The 19,544-nt window shown below is 47.2% G+C and overlaps 1 protein-coding gene across 1 annotated transcript in view; it reads left to right on the forward strand.

Annotated features, from left to right (window-relative positions):
• Positions 1–3,310: 3,310 nt before the first annotated feature.
• Positions 3,311–19,544, forward strand: part of SLC5A9 (solute carrier family 5 (sodium/sugar cotransporter), member 9) — a 23,567-nt gene continuing 7,333 nt past the window's right edge. The window contains exons 1-12 of the mRNA XM_009573790.1: positions 3,311–3,364; positions 4,786–4,857; positions 7,364–7,468; positions 9,323–9,487; positions 12,068–12,173; positions 12,741–12,821; positions 13,593–13,798; positions 14,615–14,750; positions 15,676–15,783; positions 15,968–16,118; positions 17,324–17,492; positions 18,063–18,278. Of these exons, the coding sequence (XP_009572085.1) occupies positions 4,843–4,857; positions 7,364–7,468; positions 9,323–9,487; positions 12,068–12,173; positions 12,741–12,821; positions 13,593–13,798; positions 14,615–14,750; positions 15,676–15,783; positions 15,968–16,118; positions 17,324–17,492; positions 18,063–18,278 (1,458 nt within the window). The 5' untranslated portion in view covers positions 3,311–3,364; positions 4,786–4,842. The remainder of the gene's footprint in view (positions 3,365–4,785; positions 4,858–7,363; positions 7,469–9,322; positions 9,488–12,067; positions 12,174–12,740; positions 12,822–13,592; positions 13,799–14,614; positions 14,751–15,675; positions 15,784–15,967; positions 16,119–17,323; positions 17,493–18,062; positions 18,279–19,544) is intronic.

Genomic DNA, 19,544 nt, shown 5'->3' on the forward strand with positions numbered 1-19,544 from the left:
TGGATAGCTGCTGATGTTGACTTAAGAGTGCGTGGAGCAGGAGATAAGCGCTGCCCTGCTGCCGGGGCCCGGCGGAGCCATGCACCTCGCACTGTGCACCGTGCTTTTCGCCCGAGGCTCCTGCCGCGGGGCTGGGAGCCAGGGTGAGCATCACACAACACCGGCATGCGTCATCCCTTTGGCTGTGGGCAGGGACGGCGGCCACGTCCCGGGGGGAGCGCAGGAGAAGCACACCTCTGCAGCCGGCCCCGAGGAGTGGGGAGCGGAGCAACTCCTGCCTGAACAGGACCGAGGGCAGGAGGGCCACAAGACTGCCGAGCAGCGAAGGGCAGCGCCGCAGACACGCTCGAGGTATTGTCCGCGTTCAAGGTGCAGCCGCTGCAATCCTACCCAATTGCACCAGCAATGGGGTTGGCCACTACAGCTTGGGATGATCCAGGCGATTAATAACACCTGGCAGCGTCCTGCCACCATAAGCCAACATCACTCTAGTGGGTCCAATGGACTTGTGATAGCTCATAGCTGCTGGGAATGGCTTATTAGATGTATTTACTTTTCAGGGGTGCAAACTTGCAAGTGTTTGCAAGTGTTAATTGCTGCTGCTGCTACAGCGCCTTGGGAAAGTGGGGTGAAGGGCTGGGCTGGGCAAGAACTTTGGGTTGGGCACCCCATGGGGAGCAGGATTCCTGGTTTGGGAAGACTAGAAGTACTGGCTCTGTTTGCTTCTTGGGCAGGAATTTGATGCATTTCAAGATTAGGCAACTGTCTCTTTGCTTTCGGGTGCCGCGATGTTAAGAGGGAAAAGTGTGTGGGTGAGTGTAAATCAGCTCTGCGCAGGGACAGCTGCCTGTTTACACCAGGGGACTTAGGCTTCCAGATATTTCATTTCTGGTAGCTGTACTTCAGCTTGTTGAAACATTTCAGTCTTGAAAAACCTCTTGTGGATAATGAGACTATGGGGAGGCACCGCTCCCAGAGAGCCTCAGACTGGGGAGCAGGGGTGGATGGGGCCTTGCTTTGGCAGCGCAGCTAATGAGCAAGCGGGCAGCCAGCATTTGCAAGAAAACACTGGGAGAGAGGGGGATAAAGCAAAATGAGAGAGAGGTTTTGTTGCCTCCCTTGAAACAAAGAACAAGCAAAGCTCACCTAAGTTTAAGATGTCCCACCTGATATGTCATGTGGTGAGGGACCATGGATGGCAGAGGGTGGGGGAGGTAGGAGATGGTTCTGCTTTGAGGACCGGGGGACTGCCTGGAGAAGGCTTGTGCCCCGCAGCCAGCTCTGTAATGGCTCTTCAACCTAGTAGGAGCCTTGGGCGACCCTCCCAAAGCTGTCCCAACAAAGAAGCAGAGGGGTGGTGTAACCCACAGAGGGCTGGGGGTGTCAAGGAGAGCTGGGCTGGTGCTGGAGGGTCCCCACCTTGTCTCCAGACCAGGCTGGTGCCCTTAGCTGAGGTGTCCTGTCCTCCATTAACAGGTATGAGATAGCTGCAGACAGAAGTAACTGAGGGACCTTTGCAGCCATGTCGGAGCTTGAGTCTTGGTGGCTGGTGCCACCGGTCGGACCAACCTCTCGTTGTCACAAGGCACAGTCAGGACCACCCTCTGTGTGTCCCAAGTGTTCTCCTCTTTCTTTTAGCATCCAGCTAGAGCCCTTCATGATTTCTTTTCTGACAGGCCCCAGGGTAAACCCTGCTGAGCCTGCCAGGGTGGCAGCCCCAAACCAAACCTCTCCCAAGGACATCAGTCATAGCCCCTGCCTTTGCCTGCTAGCCCAACCCACTGCTCTGTCTTCTCCTACAGCAGCATCCCCTCCATAGGAGCGCTCAGGAAACGTCTCCAGCATACTTGTGATTTCCCTGGTGCTACTGCGGGTGGAGAGAGTGAGGCAGGGAACTGACACTGTCTAGGAGGGGCATTCACAGTACTGTGGGCACTCGGTAGGAAGGAGAAAAGTAGCTCTTCCTAAGCCAGTGCAGAGAGAGGAGAGAGGTCTCCAAAGGGTGACCTGGGCCAGCCATGGTCTGGAGATGTTTGTATTTATAAACTAATGAGGAAATGGATGCCACAAGCCCCTGTGGCTTTGAGGGTGGTGTCAGGAGCCAAAATCTGTGGGAGACGAATATCTTTTAGCATCATTAGAAACCACACTGAGAAGCCAGGTCTGTGCCCATCTGCCTGACTCCTCCCAGCGCCTTTGAGCAGGGCCCTGGTGCAGAGGGAGGTGGAGGCACAGGTCCTGCCTGGCCCCAGCATTAAGAGCTGGAGAAGGGCGAGACATCCCGCACAGCTGAGAAATGACTCTGCTGCACCAGGCAGCTGGCAGGATGGGGAGGAGGACCTGTGGTTTGCAGTTTGCTGCTGTGGTAGGGGACAGCCCCCTCCTACTTGTTCATGCCTCAAGAGAGCTGCTGCTCCTGCTGCCACTGCAGCTTTCCTGACTCATGTAGGTGACCTAGCATTGGCTCTGCTTGTCACACAAGCAGCTTAACTCCTTCACTGCTGGTCACGTGCACGCTGGAGAGCTTGCCAAGAAAACTCAGCTGTCTCCTCCCTGCACTTCCCCCTGTTGCTATCTGTAAAGTGAATGTACAGCGTAACGTGTGCTCCCTGTCTACTGACCATCCGCCGGGGCTGTGGGTCTCTCTGCAGCACGGAGTATCCCTGAGCTGCAGCACAGGGTGGGGAAGGAGGCAGCACACGGCTGGACCAACTGAGGAAAGGGGCACCGGTGCCCTTGCCTGCGGCTGGTCCTGCCCCTGGGGAGTGAGTGCACCCATCCTGCACAGATCAGGATCCTCACCACCAGCACCAGGAAGAAAGACCAACTCGCCTCTATGGCAGCTCCTCTTAGGAAGAACTTTCCTCTCTAGGATGCTGCAGAGAAAGTGATGTGAAAGAGGGGTGGGGGAGAAGACAGGTGACACTTATCCATTTGCCATCCCAGTACTGTCAACAATGGGTAAATGGGCAGGAGAGGGGACTGCTGGTAAAAGGATGCAGGAGCATCTGGCAGGGATGCTCACACCACAGAGCTATGGGGATGTCCTCACTGATGAACCACGGAGCCAAAGCTCCTGCTGGGGCTTGCTGGGAAACCTTAGCCACAGTCTTGCCTGGCTCCCGCTCCCCACTCACAATTTCTCCACCCTGTTAATTATTACAAGGGAAGCGATGAAGGCCAATGTGCACCAAAGTCCAGTGTGAGAGAGAAAATCAGCAGTTCGCTCGCAGCCATGAGCCAGCCGACCCCAGCCGCCACGGAGCCGCCCGCGCTGCCGGGGGACACGACAGTGGCCTTTGGGGTGGCAGACATCATCGTTGTCGTTTTTTACTTCGCCTTTGTCCTTGTCGTCGGGATATGGGTGAGTCCCCAAGGTGACTGGGTTTAGGTCTGCCTGAGGCGGAGAGCTTTTGATTCTCCCTGGACCCTCCCTGGGTACAAAGGTGTTTGCCTGCAAAGGGCATCCTCTGCACACACCGTTATCCCATGGCCTATTGAGAGGTTTGTGGGGTGACAGTGATCTTCCTGTGAGTCCTCACCCCTACCCCCACATGGGGACAACCAAGGGGTCATTCCCTGGAGGTTTTTCTGGGGATGATGTCTACCTCCCATGCTGCAAAGTAGTCTCACACGGGGGTGTGGGCAGGCAGGGGCCAAGGGCAAGAGAAAAGCTGGGGTTGAGGGGGAGAAAACTGAAATGGGACTTTAAAAAGCTTTGGAAAGATTGTTACTAATTATTTGTTCATGTTGCTTTGTGAAGGCCTTTTTTCATAGATATCTACAATTTTCTGGTTGGCTGAAGTGTTTTTTCTCATTCCAAATGGGTACATTCAAGGAGAAGTCATTAAATAGGTACAAGCAGCTTCTTTCCAAAGCTGGACTACCAAAAACCTGCACAAAGAGAGGCAGAAGCAATGGGTGAAGCCTGGCATACTTAACAGATACACAAAATAATTTTTGAAGCTGATGCTTAGACCAGGCATTCAGGCTTCTCCTGGCTTGGTGGCAGTGCTGCTCACCAGTCTGGGTGCTGCCATGTGCATAGGCATTTTGCAGCAAACTGTTTTATTATGGTGGCCAGCTGCAGGTTCCTGGTTGCTGCAAACAGCAAGCACAGTCAGCCTCAGTCACATCAGAGGGGCTTGCTGGCCGTTGGACATCCTATTGCTCTTGAAATTGCTGCAGTTCTCATGAAGTTCCTAGATGGGGCTGCGTAATGTGGCCATACAAGTGTGGGGCTGCTGGAAACCCTGAATCCACAGCAGTGGGAAGAAGCAAGGCAGCAGGACCTGCAGCAGGGCATTGCTAGCCATTCTGGAATGCACCTGCATGCCATGCCCAAATGCAGTCCTTGATGGCATCCCATGGGATACAAGGTTGTCCTCTGATTCTCACCCTGTGCCATGTTCTCCCTTATTTGGCTCTCAAGGCATTTGCTAGGGGTGCTGGACAGTGAGGAGGGAAATGCTTCCTCTTAATGCATACTGTTGTCAGAAGATGGGCAGCCTTTCTTGGAGCTGCAAACACATATCTTCACATGGCTGAGAGCAGCCAAACCCCTAGATTTCTCAAAATTAGATGCCTTTCACAAGGGTCCTGCTTCAGCCTGCATCAGAGCCATGCACTACCTGTCTGTGCTGCTCTGAGTAGGGTGAGCCAGTTCACTGCAGTGACACCCATGGGAGTAGGACGGGGTGTTTCAAGGCTACCGGGATGGGCATTGAGTCTGACTTGAGGGTGGGTGAATTGGAGGAAACCACTTTTTTTTTCCTGTGCTTCCAGTCATCGATACGAGCAAGCCGTGGGACCATTGGAGGCTATTTCCTAGCTGGACGATCCATGACTTGGTGGCCTGTGAGTGAAATGCATACCTGTTTCTCGTGGTTCAAAAGCAATTCCAGATGTAAGGAGGGCAGGTCTAGTGAGGGGACCCAGTCCATACGTGTTTTGACTGTAGCCTTGAGATGAAGAGGATCCGCCAGGAATCATCCCATGCAGCTTTGCTAATGGGCTACAGCGTGGAACTACTGGGCCAAAAGGATAGTTCGGCATCTTCAGGTTTTTTCAACTCTCAATTTCTCTGCTAAAGTCAGCAATAAAAATGTTCACATTGATGGAAGTGAGGGAATGCTGACTGCCTAGCTGGGTTTGAAACTCTTTGGCCCCAACTCACCAAAGATACCATTGTCCCCAAGCCAAGAGAGCATTAGGTAATCTAGGAATGTTCTATCCAGTAAAAAAGCATTTAGAGACTGAAGAAAAAATAATCCCAAAGCCCAGGACTTTCTGAGCCCTTGCTATTTAGAGTAAAGTTGAGATTATTGACTAACGATGTAAAGGATATAAACTTCAAACCACCGAAGTATAAATCTTCACTATGAAGAAAAAAAAAATCTATTGAATGTGCCTTTTCTTGGGAGTGAAAGGTACATATAAAGATAATTTAAAGTTTGAAAGGAATAAAAACGCCACAGGAATAAAGATCCTTCTCAGCCAATGCCAGACTCTAGCGCCATATATCTCTCCAGTGAGTCGTGGGTAACGGAATGCACTTCTCAAGCAAAACACTGTATTTTTTTCTTTTTTTTTTCCTTTGGATGTACGTTGCCCATAAATTCACTAGGCTAGATTTTCAACCTTTTCCATCAGAGACACATACACCTTTCTAAAATCTGTTATTTCTTAAATGTTCTTTATACTTCTGTCTTGGCCAAGTGACATTTAATGGAAAAGCTTAGCTTGATGGTTTTCTCTAATTAGGAGGGGAAAAATGAAAAGATACTACAATGGAATGCGTTTTCCCCAACATTGTGCTTTTTTTCTTTTTTTTTTTTTTTTCCCCAAAAAAAACCAAACCCAAAACCATTCTCATTGCTTTTGGCTCCAACCACAGGTGGCCACAGAGTCTGTTGGGTACAGGTCGGCTCTTGGCTCTCCTGACTTACCGTTCTAGGTTCAAAGCAACCTCTAATGCTGTTCACTTTTCAATTTTGTTTGTCAGAAAGCTGATTCCACCTCTGCAGCACTCCTGCAGGCTCAGCTCCTCGTGGCCTTCACCTGGAGTACATGACTGGCTTACATGTATTTTACTTTTTTTTTACAGGGGTGACAGATTTCTGCTGTGTGTTAGGCAGCCTCAACTAAACCCTGATATTACATTGCTGCTCCTGTGCAATATATCTCCTGTATTTCTGTGTCTGATATAGATATCAGGGAAACTGTTTACATCTTCTGAGAGCACCGGTCCCCACCTCAGTTGCAAATTCATGTTGCAGCAGCCAGCTCTCTAATCAGCAGTTTTCTTAGACAGACAAGAAGGCAGAGCTGTTGGCAGGAATCAGTGTGGGTGTTGATGCCGTATTAATGTTTTACCTTGCTCAAAAGTGAGAAGCAGATCAAATTCCATCATTCTTTATTTCACATTTAGCAGTATTAAGGAGAGTAAAGCTCCTTGTAGGCGATGTGGCTAAAAGCAAACTTTCTCTGGAGACAAAAGGGCTAGACTTGTCCTTTGGGTAACTTCTCATTTGACCCTGACAGAGATTTGGCGTTGGCATACAGAAAGGAGGTGAGGTTTTATGCCAAATAGAAGTCAGATAGTCTTTGCCCTGTTTAAAGCACCTTGGAGCTTGCATTCTTCCAATTAGGGTGTCAATGAGCCATGGTAGGGACAGGCTAGCACGCCTACAGCCTACAGTTAAAGTTAACCTGAGGCATTTTCTAGCCTACCGCAGAGCTGAATATCTTTGAACCTATATGTGGACATTAAACACAAAAGGCCTGCATGTTTCTAACATTGTCCCCACTATGTTTCAAGAATCTCCTCCCTTAGGAGGAGCTCCAAGAGAGCACTCCTGTCACCCTGACTGTGTAAACCGCCACATGCATGTTCAGTGCAAGACTTAAAAGAGGTTGCACTGTCAGCAAGACTTGGAGAGGTAGAGCAAGGGTCAGCAAGGTTGGAGAAGGCATGTTGCTGTATGAGCAACAAGGGAATGAAGAAATCCATCATGTTTCATGGACACTGAGGTATCTGTGGCCACCAGACTTCCCTCACCCTGCTGTAGTCCCTATAACAGGCGTGTATCTCAGGAGAACCATTGACAAAGTGAACCCTGATTCTGAGATTAAGCTTTGCATTGGGGTGGGGGCGGTGGAAGGGAGTGGGCACACCCTCTTTAAGATATAAACCCACAGTTTTCTTTAAAAGGAAAACTGAACTCTCCATTAGCACCCAGCTACCTACCTAGAAGGAGACAAGGCCCCGGGGAAAAAGTGTGCTGGGGGGGAAATGCTTGGGCTGATACAGAAGTTCCTCAAGGTGACTTTCTGGGTTTTGTGCCTGTGCCATGTGTTTCAGATTGGAGCATCCCTGATGTCAAGCAACGTGGGCAGTGGCTTATTCATCGGCCTGGCAGGCACAGGAGCAGCTGGGGGCCTTGCTGTTGGGGGCTTTGAGTGGAATGTAAGAGTCAGTCATGTTGTCAACTAAGATGTCATGGTTTACAAAGGGACTGGGGGTTTGTCTGCAGAATCAGATGCTAACAGTATTGGCAACTACCAGTTCTCAAGCCTCAGAAGAGAAGCCTCCAGACATTGAGACAGCCTTGAAAACATGAGATCTTTATTTTAGTTTAAGTGGAATCCACTAAAATTATTAGCTCTTTGACCTTCTCAGAAGCACATGACCATATTTTTAAGCTTTAGTCCTCACTCATCAAGATTAAAATAGAAGATAGTGAATGCTGAAAAGGTACTTGGATGATCACAGGATTCTGGGTACAGGGAGTTTGAAAAAAAGCAGCATGTGCTCTTAAATTCAGTGTAAAGCCATGAGAATCGGCAACACCGCGTTCACCTGTCAGCTGCCAAAATGTGACGTCTCTGGGGTGAACATCTGGGTGTGAAGGCAGGTCTCATTCTGCCCTGTTGAAATGGCCTGGAAAATTGCCACTGACACCACACAGAGCATGAAAACCAGGCCCTTTGTGTGTGATGCTAATGAAATTTCTCAGCTGCACTGATGAGGAGTGAGATTAGTGCCAGCCTCACAAGAAACATCACTCACCTAACTCTAAATCTCTTGTCTATATCGGCAGAGACTGCTAATAGTGCCAATACTTGCCAAGCACAGGCACCCACCAAAAAGCTCTTTCCTGGGATATCTATTCACTGCACTGTTTTTCTCCTAAACCATTAAGATCACCTTTAAGTCCTTTGTGAAGAAACCAGAGCCTGTGTTCAGCCTGGTACATGTAGGACGTACCAATACTGCTGTACTTTAAGTAAATCTATTCAAGTCATTTTAGAGGCCTACGAAGACAAGATTGTATGTCAGGGCAAATCTACTTCATGAGTTTAGATTCATTTCTTTCAGATTGGAAAGGGACCTTAGATATGCCATTATTCTCTCCCTTTGTCATGGGACATCACTCAGCTGCAGAGATCATATGAGCATCTCTTACCTAAGCCAGTCTCTGCCACTGCGGGAGCCATGGCTCTTCTCCTCGATCACTCAACCTCTGCTCACAAGGATCAGTTTCATTTCTGATAACTTAAATAATTGATCAAAGTAACATCTAGACTAATGTAAGGTACTTGGATGAAAGGTAATGGCCTGAGACAGCTAGGAGGTGAGGTTTGATAATCCAATGGCTTTTATTTATGTTCAAGATCTCCTGTTTGGGCTTTTGCTGGGTTTCAGAGAAGAAATACATGATGGGAGATGCTTTTGCACTTTCCAAAAGACCCTTCACCTATGGCAAAGCAACTGAACTGCCCCTTTATCCACCAGTGACAGAAGCACATCTGCGTCAGCCTGCAAGGAGAACATCACGGCAGAGTCTTGCTGTTGCTTATTTTTATGCTCCGCAGGGACAGTCTGCTGCCTCAGCCTCATCACTTGCTAATCAAGCAACAAACAGATGCTCCCATCCTTCTCTGAATCACTTAACTCTTCACTGCCACAGCATCAGTGGTTTCAAAGGCCACCAAATACAACACCGTCTTTCAGAGATCCAGAGGAACAGAATACACCATCTTGCCCAAAAGACCAGGAGATGGAACAGGATGTGCCACTCATGACAGAGAGACACAGGGCTTAGGAGGAGAACTTCAAAAGTTTCTAATTATATTGTAATAATTCCTCCATTTGTCATCTCGTCTTCTGAGCAGGGAGAAAAAGTCAGACTGCTTCCCAAATACATTGCATGGCACTGTACCCTCCTGCTTTCTTAGGATGTCCACTTGAAAGAGCAGAGGAGAAGGACGTTCCCGTGTGTGATATCATACGCCTTTATTTTCTCTGTCTCCTTAACAGGCTACCTGGGCACTTCTGGCTCTCGGCTGGATTTTTGTGCCTGTTTACATCGCAGCAGGAGTGGTCACCATGCCTGAATACCTGCAGAAGAGATTTGGAGGGCAAAGGATACAAATCTACATGTCTGTACTGTCCCTCATTCTCTATATATTCACCAAGATATCCGTATGTATCCAATTGAACACAACCCTTGTGTCTGGGGCAGGGGTAGGTCATCCTGGTACAATGCAGGGCTGCTCAGAGGGAACTCGGATATCCTTGAAAGGACCAGCTCAGCTACCAGAAACAGTAGCAGTGTGTTACTGTGCTGTTTTGCTCAAGTAAATACCTGCCTCTGTATTGATCATGGAGACCTATCCTAAGAGAGAGAGCCCTCATTAAACAGCAATGCACAGTGAGAACTTTGCAGGGATATGGCAGCTAATTACTAAACAGTGTAAGTACCAAAAGCTGTCTGCCTGCTTTTCCTTTTCTATCAGATCAAACCTTAGGCAATAGAGACAGGGGAACTGCAGCATTACCCCGTCTGAGGATCTGGCTGGCTGCATCTTGTAGATGTGAAATTCTCTTAAATTATCATAAATCTGCTGTTGTTCTTGTAGCTGAGTTTTCAGCATTAGGTATGTTATGGTTATTCCTCTCGCTTTTTGTCACTTGTGTTGTATTAAAAGGGTATGGAGAAAGGGAGGTAGGTTCTGGCTTAAGACAAAACTCAGCATCTTTCCTGGATTGCTTGTAGCATTGTACCCTGTTGGTAGCCAAAAAGTAATGTAAGCTACTGGGTATTTCCCTTCATTTAAATACCATTAATAAAGAGGTAGTACTTACGCTCAGAGATTTACCTGTGCCCTTGGAGGGAGAGAACTGTATTTCAGAGTCCATTACAGGGACTGAAAACGTCAGTCCTTTGTCTCCAGCTGATTGTCCCATGGCCAGTACAAGTCAGTTTTCACTAGACCCTACTGAAGTATTTAGATGTCAAAGTGCCTTGGAAGACATTGACTGGAGATGAGGCACCCATGTGCCTTTTGCAGCTGGCTTCAGGGTCCTTCTCCCAGGCTTATTATGTCTCAGGTCCTGGGAGGTGCATCAAGAGGAGTTCCAGGCTGCGAGTACGGGATAGATTTCCTCCTCTAATGGCCAGCTCTTGGCCATGTCACCCATTGCTGTCACCACTGCCTCCAGGAGATTTGCTCTGTGGGGTTGAAGCATTGGCCAGGATGAGGTCTTGCAAAGAGGCATTTGAAGCTTTTTTACCCTTGAAGGGTAAATGGAAGATCTCTCCTGCAACAGCACCGCAATGTGCACAGCTACACAGTCAATGTATGTGGTGAAAACAGACCAGTCTTTCAGAATGACCTTCAGCAGAGCAGTATTTGCCAATGCCTTTCCGTGCGGGACCCTGGCCTCAGTTATTGCTGTTTCATCTCAGCGGTTTCTCCTCTGTGCAGCTAATTCACGCGTGGCTGACGGATGTGGCTGGTGGAGTTTATGGGCATGACAGGTGCTTTCTATTAAGCGGTGCTATTGTTTGTAGAGAGCTCATTTTGCGGCTGGCTGGACAGCAGGCAGTTGGTTACAAGAAGGATTTTTCTACCTGTGCTTTTTGCCCAAACATAGGTTAGCAAATAGGGCATTGCAGAGTCTTCCCTGCTCGCAAAGACAAACAGATCTCAAAAAACAGTGTTGTCAAAGGACTGATCCTGCATGGCTACAGAGGTGTTTGTATTTCTTGCTGGGAAGTCAAAAACCAGAAGACACAGTGGTTGCTGTGGTGTACTGACAGTGTTTGTCCTGTCTCGGGGCTGCAGAGGTCAGGAGTTGCACTGGGTGCTTGCTTTTAAGGTGCTTATTTCAGCAAATAGAAATCTAGCCCCATCCCTTCTGTCTCCCTTGGCAAATGTCTTTACCTGTATCTCACCCCATACCAGATTCGCAGGTGTCCTTCAAACTGATTTCCCAACATACACATCTCCCATATCACCTTCTGCATTTGAATGATGTTATCTGCATAATTCCAGGTTTCGCCCAGTTTCTGGTTTCACTCTCTCTGCCAGTAGATCCAAACAAAACAAAGCCGATGGGGGTTTCTGTATTTCTAGTGAGGTCCTCAGCAGGTATAACCTGTTTTTCTGGAGTCATTCTGGTATGCTGAACTGCATGAATAGAAAATCAAGCTGTTGACCTTTTCAGATAGATAAATAAATCATGGCACAAACCATCAGTGATTCTTTAGGGGTCTTTCAAGCAAGAGTGTCTCCTGGCCACGAGGCCTCCAAGATGTAGTCTTGGGAAGAACCTGGTCCCTGCTATTTGCCCCTCTTTCGCTCCTATGTCTGCCTGTGGGTACATGGGCTCCTGCTCCCCACGGGTGTCTTCACAGTCCACGAAAGGAGTGGCAGTTTCCACTGTCTGTGGCAGTGAGGATTACATGCATGAAGGCCACCTGTAAGGTAGTCTTCTGGTTGCTTTGTAGTCCCTTGGTGAGGGACCTTGATTTTCATCCTCCTGCTGCCCCAGCTCCCAGATGCTGAGAGCTCTTACCTGGAGGAGTTTTTCCTTACACCGACAACAAGCAGGTTCACAGCCAACAGCCCCATGCTCTCTCCTCCTCTTCCACTTCACCTTCGTGGTGTCCTCCCTCGTCAATGCTTTCAGCTGCAGAGGGCTGCAGGCTGCTTTATTAGATTTCACTTGCACGAAGCACTACTAATGCCAGACTGCCCTTGGGTTTTTTTATTCCAGACGGACATTTTTTCCGGAGCATTGTTCATCCAAATCTCTTTGGGCTGGAACCTCTACTTGTCCACTGTGGTCCTGCTAGCAGTGACTGCTGTCTACACCATAGCTGGTAAATAGCTGATTTTAAAAGAAACACTATAAACTGGATATAAGTTTCCCTTTTTCTACATAGGGGAAAGCATTCAAGCCCTGGTCTGAGGGAGAGATTCCCCCGGTTGCTGGCAGTACCTGCCCTGTCTCTCCCAGCTGTTGGAGGCCTCTGGCTATTCCCCTCCTCCCTCCTGGCCCAAGGGAAACTGGTAGCGGGGGAACATCACTGTTTTCTAGAGAATTTTCTAACACTACAGAACGCTCCCAGCTCCCTCTGTGCAGATAGTTACCACTGCCCATATTTGCTCTTTTTCTCTCTTTTTGCAACACTAGCATCTTTAGATATTAAGATGCTGAACTGCCTTCAAGTCCTCTCATGAACGTAGGCAAGCCCTTCAGGCCATTCCTTACAGAAGGGCTTGTGACAGCTATAGGCTCCTGGGGACCAGCTCAGTGCCAGCTTCTCCCAACGGGTCTGTCCTGAAATCACAGGGCTGGGGCCAAGGAAAACCTTTTTCCAGGTGAGGTACCTGTTTCACTGTACATGGTGACGCACTCTGCCTGTTGTCTCTGGTTCTCTTGACAGGTGGTTTAACGGCTGTGATATACACAGATGCGCTGCAAACCCTGATCATGGTGGTGGGAGCTTTGGTCCTCATGTTCATAGGTAAGGGGAACCTGCAGTGGCGTCATACACTAGTTAATGGTCCCAAGGTCATTAGACCTTAGCAGGGTACCTCACCCTTTCATGTATGGTGCAGAGATGAGTTTTAACCACTCACAGAAGTGGTGCCAGCACAACTCTCATTCGCCAAGTCGTCAGGCTTGCTTCATCCTTTGCACTAACTGTATGGAAGTGAGGGTCTGGATAACCACCTCTCTGATTTGGGTTTACCTGGCGTTGCCAAAGAGCTTGCAACACTGCATTCCCAGAGCCGAATTGAGCTCTCGCTATGCTCATGTAAATTCAGAGTAATTCTGCTGACTTTCCCTGTTGACTTTGGGAGTTACTGTGCATTCATCTGGGCGTAACTGAGCATTATAAAAAAATTAAAAAGCAATACGGAACTGACCATCATTAGTCTTTGCTTTAAGCCTTCTTGGCAAACAGAAACATAGATACATCTTGTTTCATGTCATACCTTCCTGCTTCAGCTCTTGGAGGGTGTATGAGCAAAGACTAGATGCTGAGGACATTGTGGGGATTAGGATCATGATCCTAATTGATCCTCTTCCAGGATGCGCTGTTAAAACCACAAGGCTCTGGGCAAAATCCAACTGACTCCTGTAGAAACCTTGACTGCCAAAAGCGAGGGTGGAATGAAAAGAAAGGAGATAAGAGGATGATAGGAGAAAAGAAAAATAATCATGAGACTCAGATAAGGAAATAACTTTGCAGGGAGCACCAGACCTTAAATCACTGGCATTTTCTTTTCAGGATTTGAAAAAGTTGGCTGGTATGAAGGACTTCAGGAGAAATACAGCACAGCAATACCGAAGATCATAGTCCCGAACACGACCTGTCACCTCCCACGTGCGGATGCCTTTCATTTGTTCAGGGATCCAGTCACAGGAGACATTCCTTGGCCTGGCCTTATATTTGGCCTCTCTGTGCTGGCCCTTTGGTGCTGGTGCACTGACCAGGTAAAGAAAGTCTTTTCCTCTCCAGGCAAACCACCACACTATTATTTCCAGTCCAGTCCTCAGTTTGTGGTTCTGTGAGCTGAAACATGACTGTGTCTCACTGTGCAGGAGTTACTACCTTTTTATTGGTCTAGATCAGAATATCTCACTCCTTCTACCTTCTCAGCAAGTTGCTAATTTTGTGCATTTCTTAGTGTAGAGAAAGCAGGTTATTTTCTTCCATCTTTATCCCACTATGGGCTGGTGAGTACCAGGGGTCTTCATGCAGTTAGCGTAACAAGGATATGAAAATCTGGATCTGGAGCTGGCTCTGCAGTGACCTTGCGTAGACCTCCAGACAAGCCATTCGTATTCCTGGAGGTCTCACATTTCTCATTCCTTTCCAAGCTACAAACAAGGAAAACTGTATTTGTTCCTCAAGACGCGGTGCTTTTGTGCTTTAAGATGGGATAATTATGAAAACCTACCACTGAACTTTTACCAAAACACCCACAGTCTGCTTCATTCCTTGTCTCTTGCTGCTGTACAGCTGCTGTCTCCAGTCCTCAAGGTGGCTTCATTTCAGTCAAGGGCGAAATGATTCCTGTAAAGGAAATTTCCACGCTGCCCTCTCCTACAGCCTGTGCACTGAGCTCTGAGCAGTGGCAGCAGGCTGCAGTCAACCGAGATAGGAAAGTTGCTATTGGCATGCAAAACACCCTGGGATCCTGCTGGATGAAAGTCATCCATGAGAGCAACAGACAGAGAAAGGATGGATCTTGCTCTCTCTATAGTGCTTCCGTTTTACTCTCTGCTCCCTTTCTGCACTGATTGCAGGTGATAGTCCAGAGGTCTCTGTCTGCCAAGAACCTCTCCCATGCCAAAGGTGGATCAGTGCTGGGAGGATATCTGAAAATCTTCCCTATGTTTTTCATTGTCATGCCAGGAATGATCAGCAGAGCTCTTTATCCAGGTAAGCCTTTCCATGTTCCTTGCCACAGGGCTTTATACCTGCCATGGCCAATAACCCCACACAGGTCCTCCAGCACTTTTACACCTCAGAAACTCTGCTGTCCTGCAGGCACATTTGTATATACTCCTATTGTACACTGATGTTCCCATGCCCTTCCTCCACTTCCAGTGCTCCCACGATGGCAGAAGTAACTGGGACTATCCATATGGGGCATATTTTGCCATTGGGGGCATATAGCTCCATTCTGTGGACATTGCATGCATCTGTCTATCTGGAGGAAATCGGTGAGAGGAAATACACGAAGGACTGAGGTTGTCCTTCAGGTCCTATGGATTACTTTCATTAGGTATTTGGTGAGAGTTTTAGCAATCATCTGCCACACAGATTAATGCAATTCCTGGTGGATTATGCAAAACAGCTCTCCTTAGTGAAAGAGCAAGAGTTCCCCTCATGTTGTCTCCCAAGGAACTCTCGTTGCTGGTTTCTCCAGAGCATACCACTTCCCGGCAAGAATACCCTGGTTAGGAGGACCACTCCTGGAGGAAAGTGTAAGTGTCTCAAGTGCCTCTCTCCCAGATTTCCTCAAATAGTGTAACTCAGCCTGCAACACCCTTGGTAACCCAGCTGACAGGTTCATGGAAACAGTCCAGTTCCCACAAATGACAAAGCATTAAGGATTGCAATTATGCAACATCCAGGAGAGTTATATCTGTGCCCTGAATATTGCAAAATCTCATCTCGAAGTTTCACCTTTATTTTACGATGTAAAATGTTCGTCAGCTCTGCTTATTCTAGCTGTATTTCAGCTGCACCTCGGAATTTATACAAAACCGCACAAAGCATCAACATTTGTTCCCTTGAATTAAACAACCTGTGGCTCAACAGGGTTTACACTGACTTCTTGTCATTTTTCTGTTCCCTACAGATGAAGTGGGCTGCGTGGACCCAGACATCTGTAAAAGGGTCTGTGGAGCTGCAGTGGGTTGTTCTAACATTGCCTACCCCAAACTCGTGATAGAACTCATGCCTGATGGTGAGAAACCTTTACACTTGTGGAGGTGGGCTTGAGCCATGCTCTGCATGGGGGGATCAGACTGCCCTTATCCATCCTAAGGCTGAGGAAATCTTACTGCAGTTACCAGACATCAGGATGAAAAAACAGTGCTGAGAGGCCAAAGGTCTAGTCCTGATTTTCCTTCCCTTTTTTCCTCCCCCAGGCCTCCGGGGTTTGATGATTGCCGTGATGATGGCAGCCTTGATGAGTTCCCTCACCTCCATTTTCAACAGCAGCAGCACTCTCTTCGTTATAGACATCTGGCAGCGGATCCGCAGAAAGGCTTCGGAGCAGGAGCTGATGATTGTGGGCAGGTCCTTACATTTCTTTATGTCTTGTTGCTCTCATCATCTGTTTTGAGTGCAGCATTTACATCCTTCAGTCTAGACTCACTGAGAAAAATCTGGTGCCTAAAATATAGAACAGGAATGCAGCCTGGGAAAGAGCATTACATTTTCCAGCTTAATCTCCAATAGACCTTGTCAAAGAGAAACACTGAGTGTACCACTGAGCTAGGTAGATCATTGCCTCTCTCTTCTCTAAACTTAACATAAATACTGCCTTAAATGTAACTTTTAGAAAAGCCAAAGTTGCTCTGGAGTCACTGTCACTGGAGGTCTTTAAGAACATGTTATTTTTGCATCAGATGGGAGTGATACATTGCAATTACTCCTTTTTTCAGGGAAAAGTGCAGAAAGCTGGGCCTCCCAGCTCTCTATCTCTCTGATAAGTTATAGTGCCCTTTGCGAGCAAGCTTTGGTAGTGCATTATATCAGGGGCATATAAAGTTCTCCTCCTGATAGCAGAGTTTAAGCTGCATTCTGCCTGTTTGTGGTGCTTTTCCTCTCCAGTCATGAGCATTAAGTTTCTAAACTTTGTTGTGGGGTGGGTGAAGGCTGCAGGCAATCTCCACCACTGTAGAGTAGGGAGAGGGAAAATACCTCTTCTTAAGCAATATGGAGAAACCTCTATAACATACAGTGCAAAGATGAAGGATTATGGTATGCACCTGAGACCCCAGAAGCAATTTTAATAAGCAGCAAATGAAATGGAATTTGGCAAAGGCACGAGGCTGAGCATGTTACCTGCTTGGAAAGGTGGCAGAAAGATTGCTTCCACAAGGTTCCAGCTCCTTCTCTGTCACATCCAAGAGCTAGTCCTTTGAAGAACGTATCACCCTCTAGGACACACCAGGTCGAAGGGCTTGCACTGATCCAGCTCAGGGTGGGAACCACCATGCCCTTGTGGATCTCTCATGCGTGTTGACCGGCAAGTCCTAGCTCAGCTCACTCTGAAATCTGTGAAGTTAGCTCTGGGAATTGGTTGAATTGACTTTCTAGAAGAGAAAAATTTTCTCTTTTCCTGTGTACACAAGCAAAGGTTCTTCGTGAGAGTGATCTGTGGATTTTTTTCTTAGGAAATTCTGAGAGCAACTGCAAGTGTGTTTTGCTGCAAAACTTCATTTTCAGGTGGACTCCATCACCTGCAGAGCTAATATAATTTTATCCTCATGTTCCAGAGTCTTTATCCTCATCCTTATAGTCATCAGTATTCTCTGGATCCCGATCATTCAATCAGCCAACAGCGGCAAGCTCTTTGACTACATTCAGTCCATAACCAGCTATTTAGCCCCGCCGATCACAGCTCTCTTCATCTTAGCAATCTTCTGCAAGAGGATTAATGAGCCTGTAAGTGGAGTGTCAACAACCAATTGATATACATATTTAATTTGATAAAATAAATAAATAACTCTCCCCTCACTACCTAGCCTTTGAGACTCTTTAGACTTAAAGCCAGTCCAGCTAAAGTGTGACAATTAGACAGCCTTTCCCTGGCATGCATTAGTGGATCTTAGCCCAGTCTCTAGTGTACGTGTGTTTGCTTCCAAGAAGTCACTGCAAGTGGTACTTCTTGGCAGTCTCATTTGAATGCACAAAAGGCAAAGTTGTTCTGCACTTTAGGGATGATGTGTCAAAGTCTAGTTGGAGACATATTGCTAGGAAGAGACTCTTGCATTGTCTGTGCTCTATCTGTTCCATGTTCGAGGGTAGAAAAAGAAATGAGGATTTTTAACTGAAAACATCCTCCTTTGATGCATGTCAGTGTGGGTTTCCATCAGGCATAAAAGGTCTTGGTCTAAGAAAGAGAAGAAAAAAGAAAAGAAAAGTAAAGTAAAGAAAAGAAAAGAAAAGAAAAGAGAAAACTTTAACCAAAGGTAACATGCAGTGACCTTTTTCTTTATGCTTGCCTTTTCTCAGGGTGCTTTCTGGGGCCTCATGGTTGGGCTAGCTGTTGGTCTCGTTCGGATGATCATCGAGTTTATTTATAGCACACCGTCTTGTGGTGAGGAGGACAGAAGACCAGCTGTGCTAAAGGACTTGCACTACCTCTACTTTGCCCTCATCCTCTGTGTCCTCACTGCGATTGTCATTGTCCTTATTAGTCTCTGCACCCCACCGATCCCTGAGGAAAAGGTAAGTGACTTGCAGTGGCACCCTTTTCTCAGAGACCCCGTTTGGTTTCCAAAAATCTCTGAAATCTGTCTTTTTCTTTTCCTCCCATGGTTAAGAAATGGTCTGTAATGCATACGCTGCAAAGAAGCCCTTGCTCCTCAGCTTTCTATTCCCCAGGTTGCGTAGTGTTAATGCTTCCTGAGGCACCGAGTGCTTCAAATTGAGTGTGAGTTCCCATGCTGTGCCTAGAGCTGGGCAGACACCACAGCCCATCATAACTGGAATAGAAAGAAAAGAAGAAGGGGAAGGAGATGAAATCATATTACACAGCACTGCTGAGGAGGAATTAAATATATCTAATTGTAGCATCTACCCTGTTTCAGCAGAGCCAGCATCAATCTTGCGGGCAAACAAGATTAATATCTTTTGCAACATGGGCATTTAGGAAAATAAAATTTTGTCCCAATGTGATCTCAATTACATTTAATAACTTTGAGTCAGGCACAACTTTGTTTTACTTAACACATTAAAATGGTGCAGAGTTGGGAGGCTTTATATAATAAAACCTTAAAGTAACTCTTATCAGTCCCAAGTTTTAAAGCAGCTGTCAATATAAAAAACCTGCCATCTACCTCCAAACAAAGGTTACTGGATAGATTTAGAAGACCTATTTTTTTCCCGTCTAACTGCACGAGGAAATGAGGGTGATGCCATCGTAGCATTTTGTTTCTGTTGCTTCCTCATAACTTGTAAAGCATTAACCAGTTCCGTCAATGTTTGATTGAATGTTAGTGGTGTCAAAGATATCCAGCTCCTAAAGATTACATGAAAGCGGGTGCTCAGATAGAGGAGAGGGGGAGAGAGAGAGACCGTCTTTGTGTCTGCTTTGAGATAGTCTCAGCTTTTATTAGCTATCAGAGGATCCACATGGGAGAGAGAAATACTGGCAAGGAGGCACCATTAGTTCTGCTGCTTACGTTGTTCACTACCGCTCAGGGGTGGCCAGATGGTTGCCAGCAATTAATTACTGTGGTTTAATGAGTTCCCACTCATCATCTGACCTGTGATAACTAAACACGTGCAGTGCTCCCTGCCCACAGCAATAGCAAGATAAGATGCATTAACGTAGCACAGGCAAATAATGAACATCATACCAACAGTTCAGAAAATGAAGAAACTGGCCACAGCACCTACAGGCTTTTTAGTCTGACCTCAGAGGTATAAAAACATTTAAAACACGTTTTAAGGGGGGATGTTCAGGAAGAAGTCCTACTATAATAGCATTAG

Source organism: Fulmarus glacialis, unplaced genomic scaffold (genome assembly GCF_000690835.1).
Source record: "Fulmarus glacialis isolate BGI_N327 unplaced genomic scaffold, ASM69083v1 scaffold5053, whole genome shotgun sequence".
Lineage (NCBI taxonomy): Eukaryota > Metazoa > Chordata > Aves > Procellariiformes > Procellariidae > Fulmarus > Fulmarus glacialis.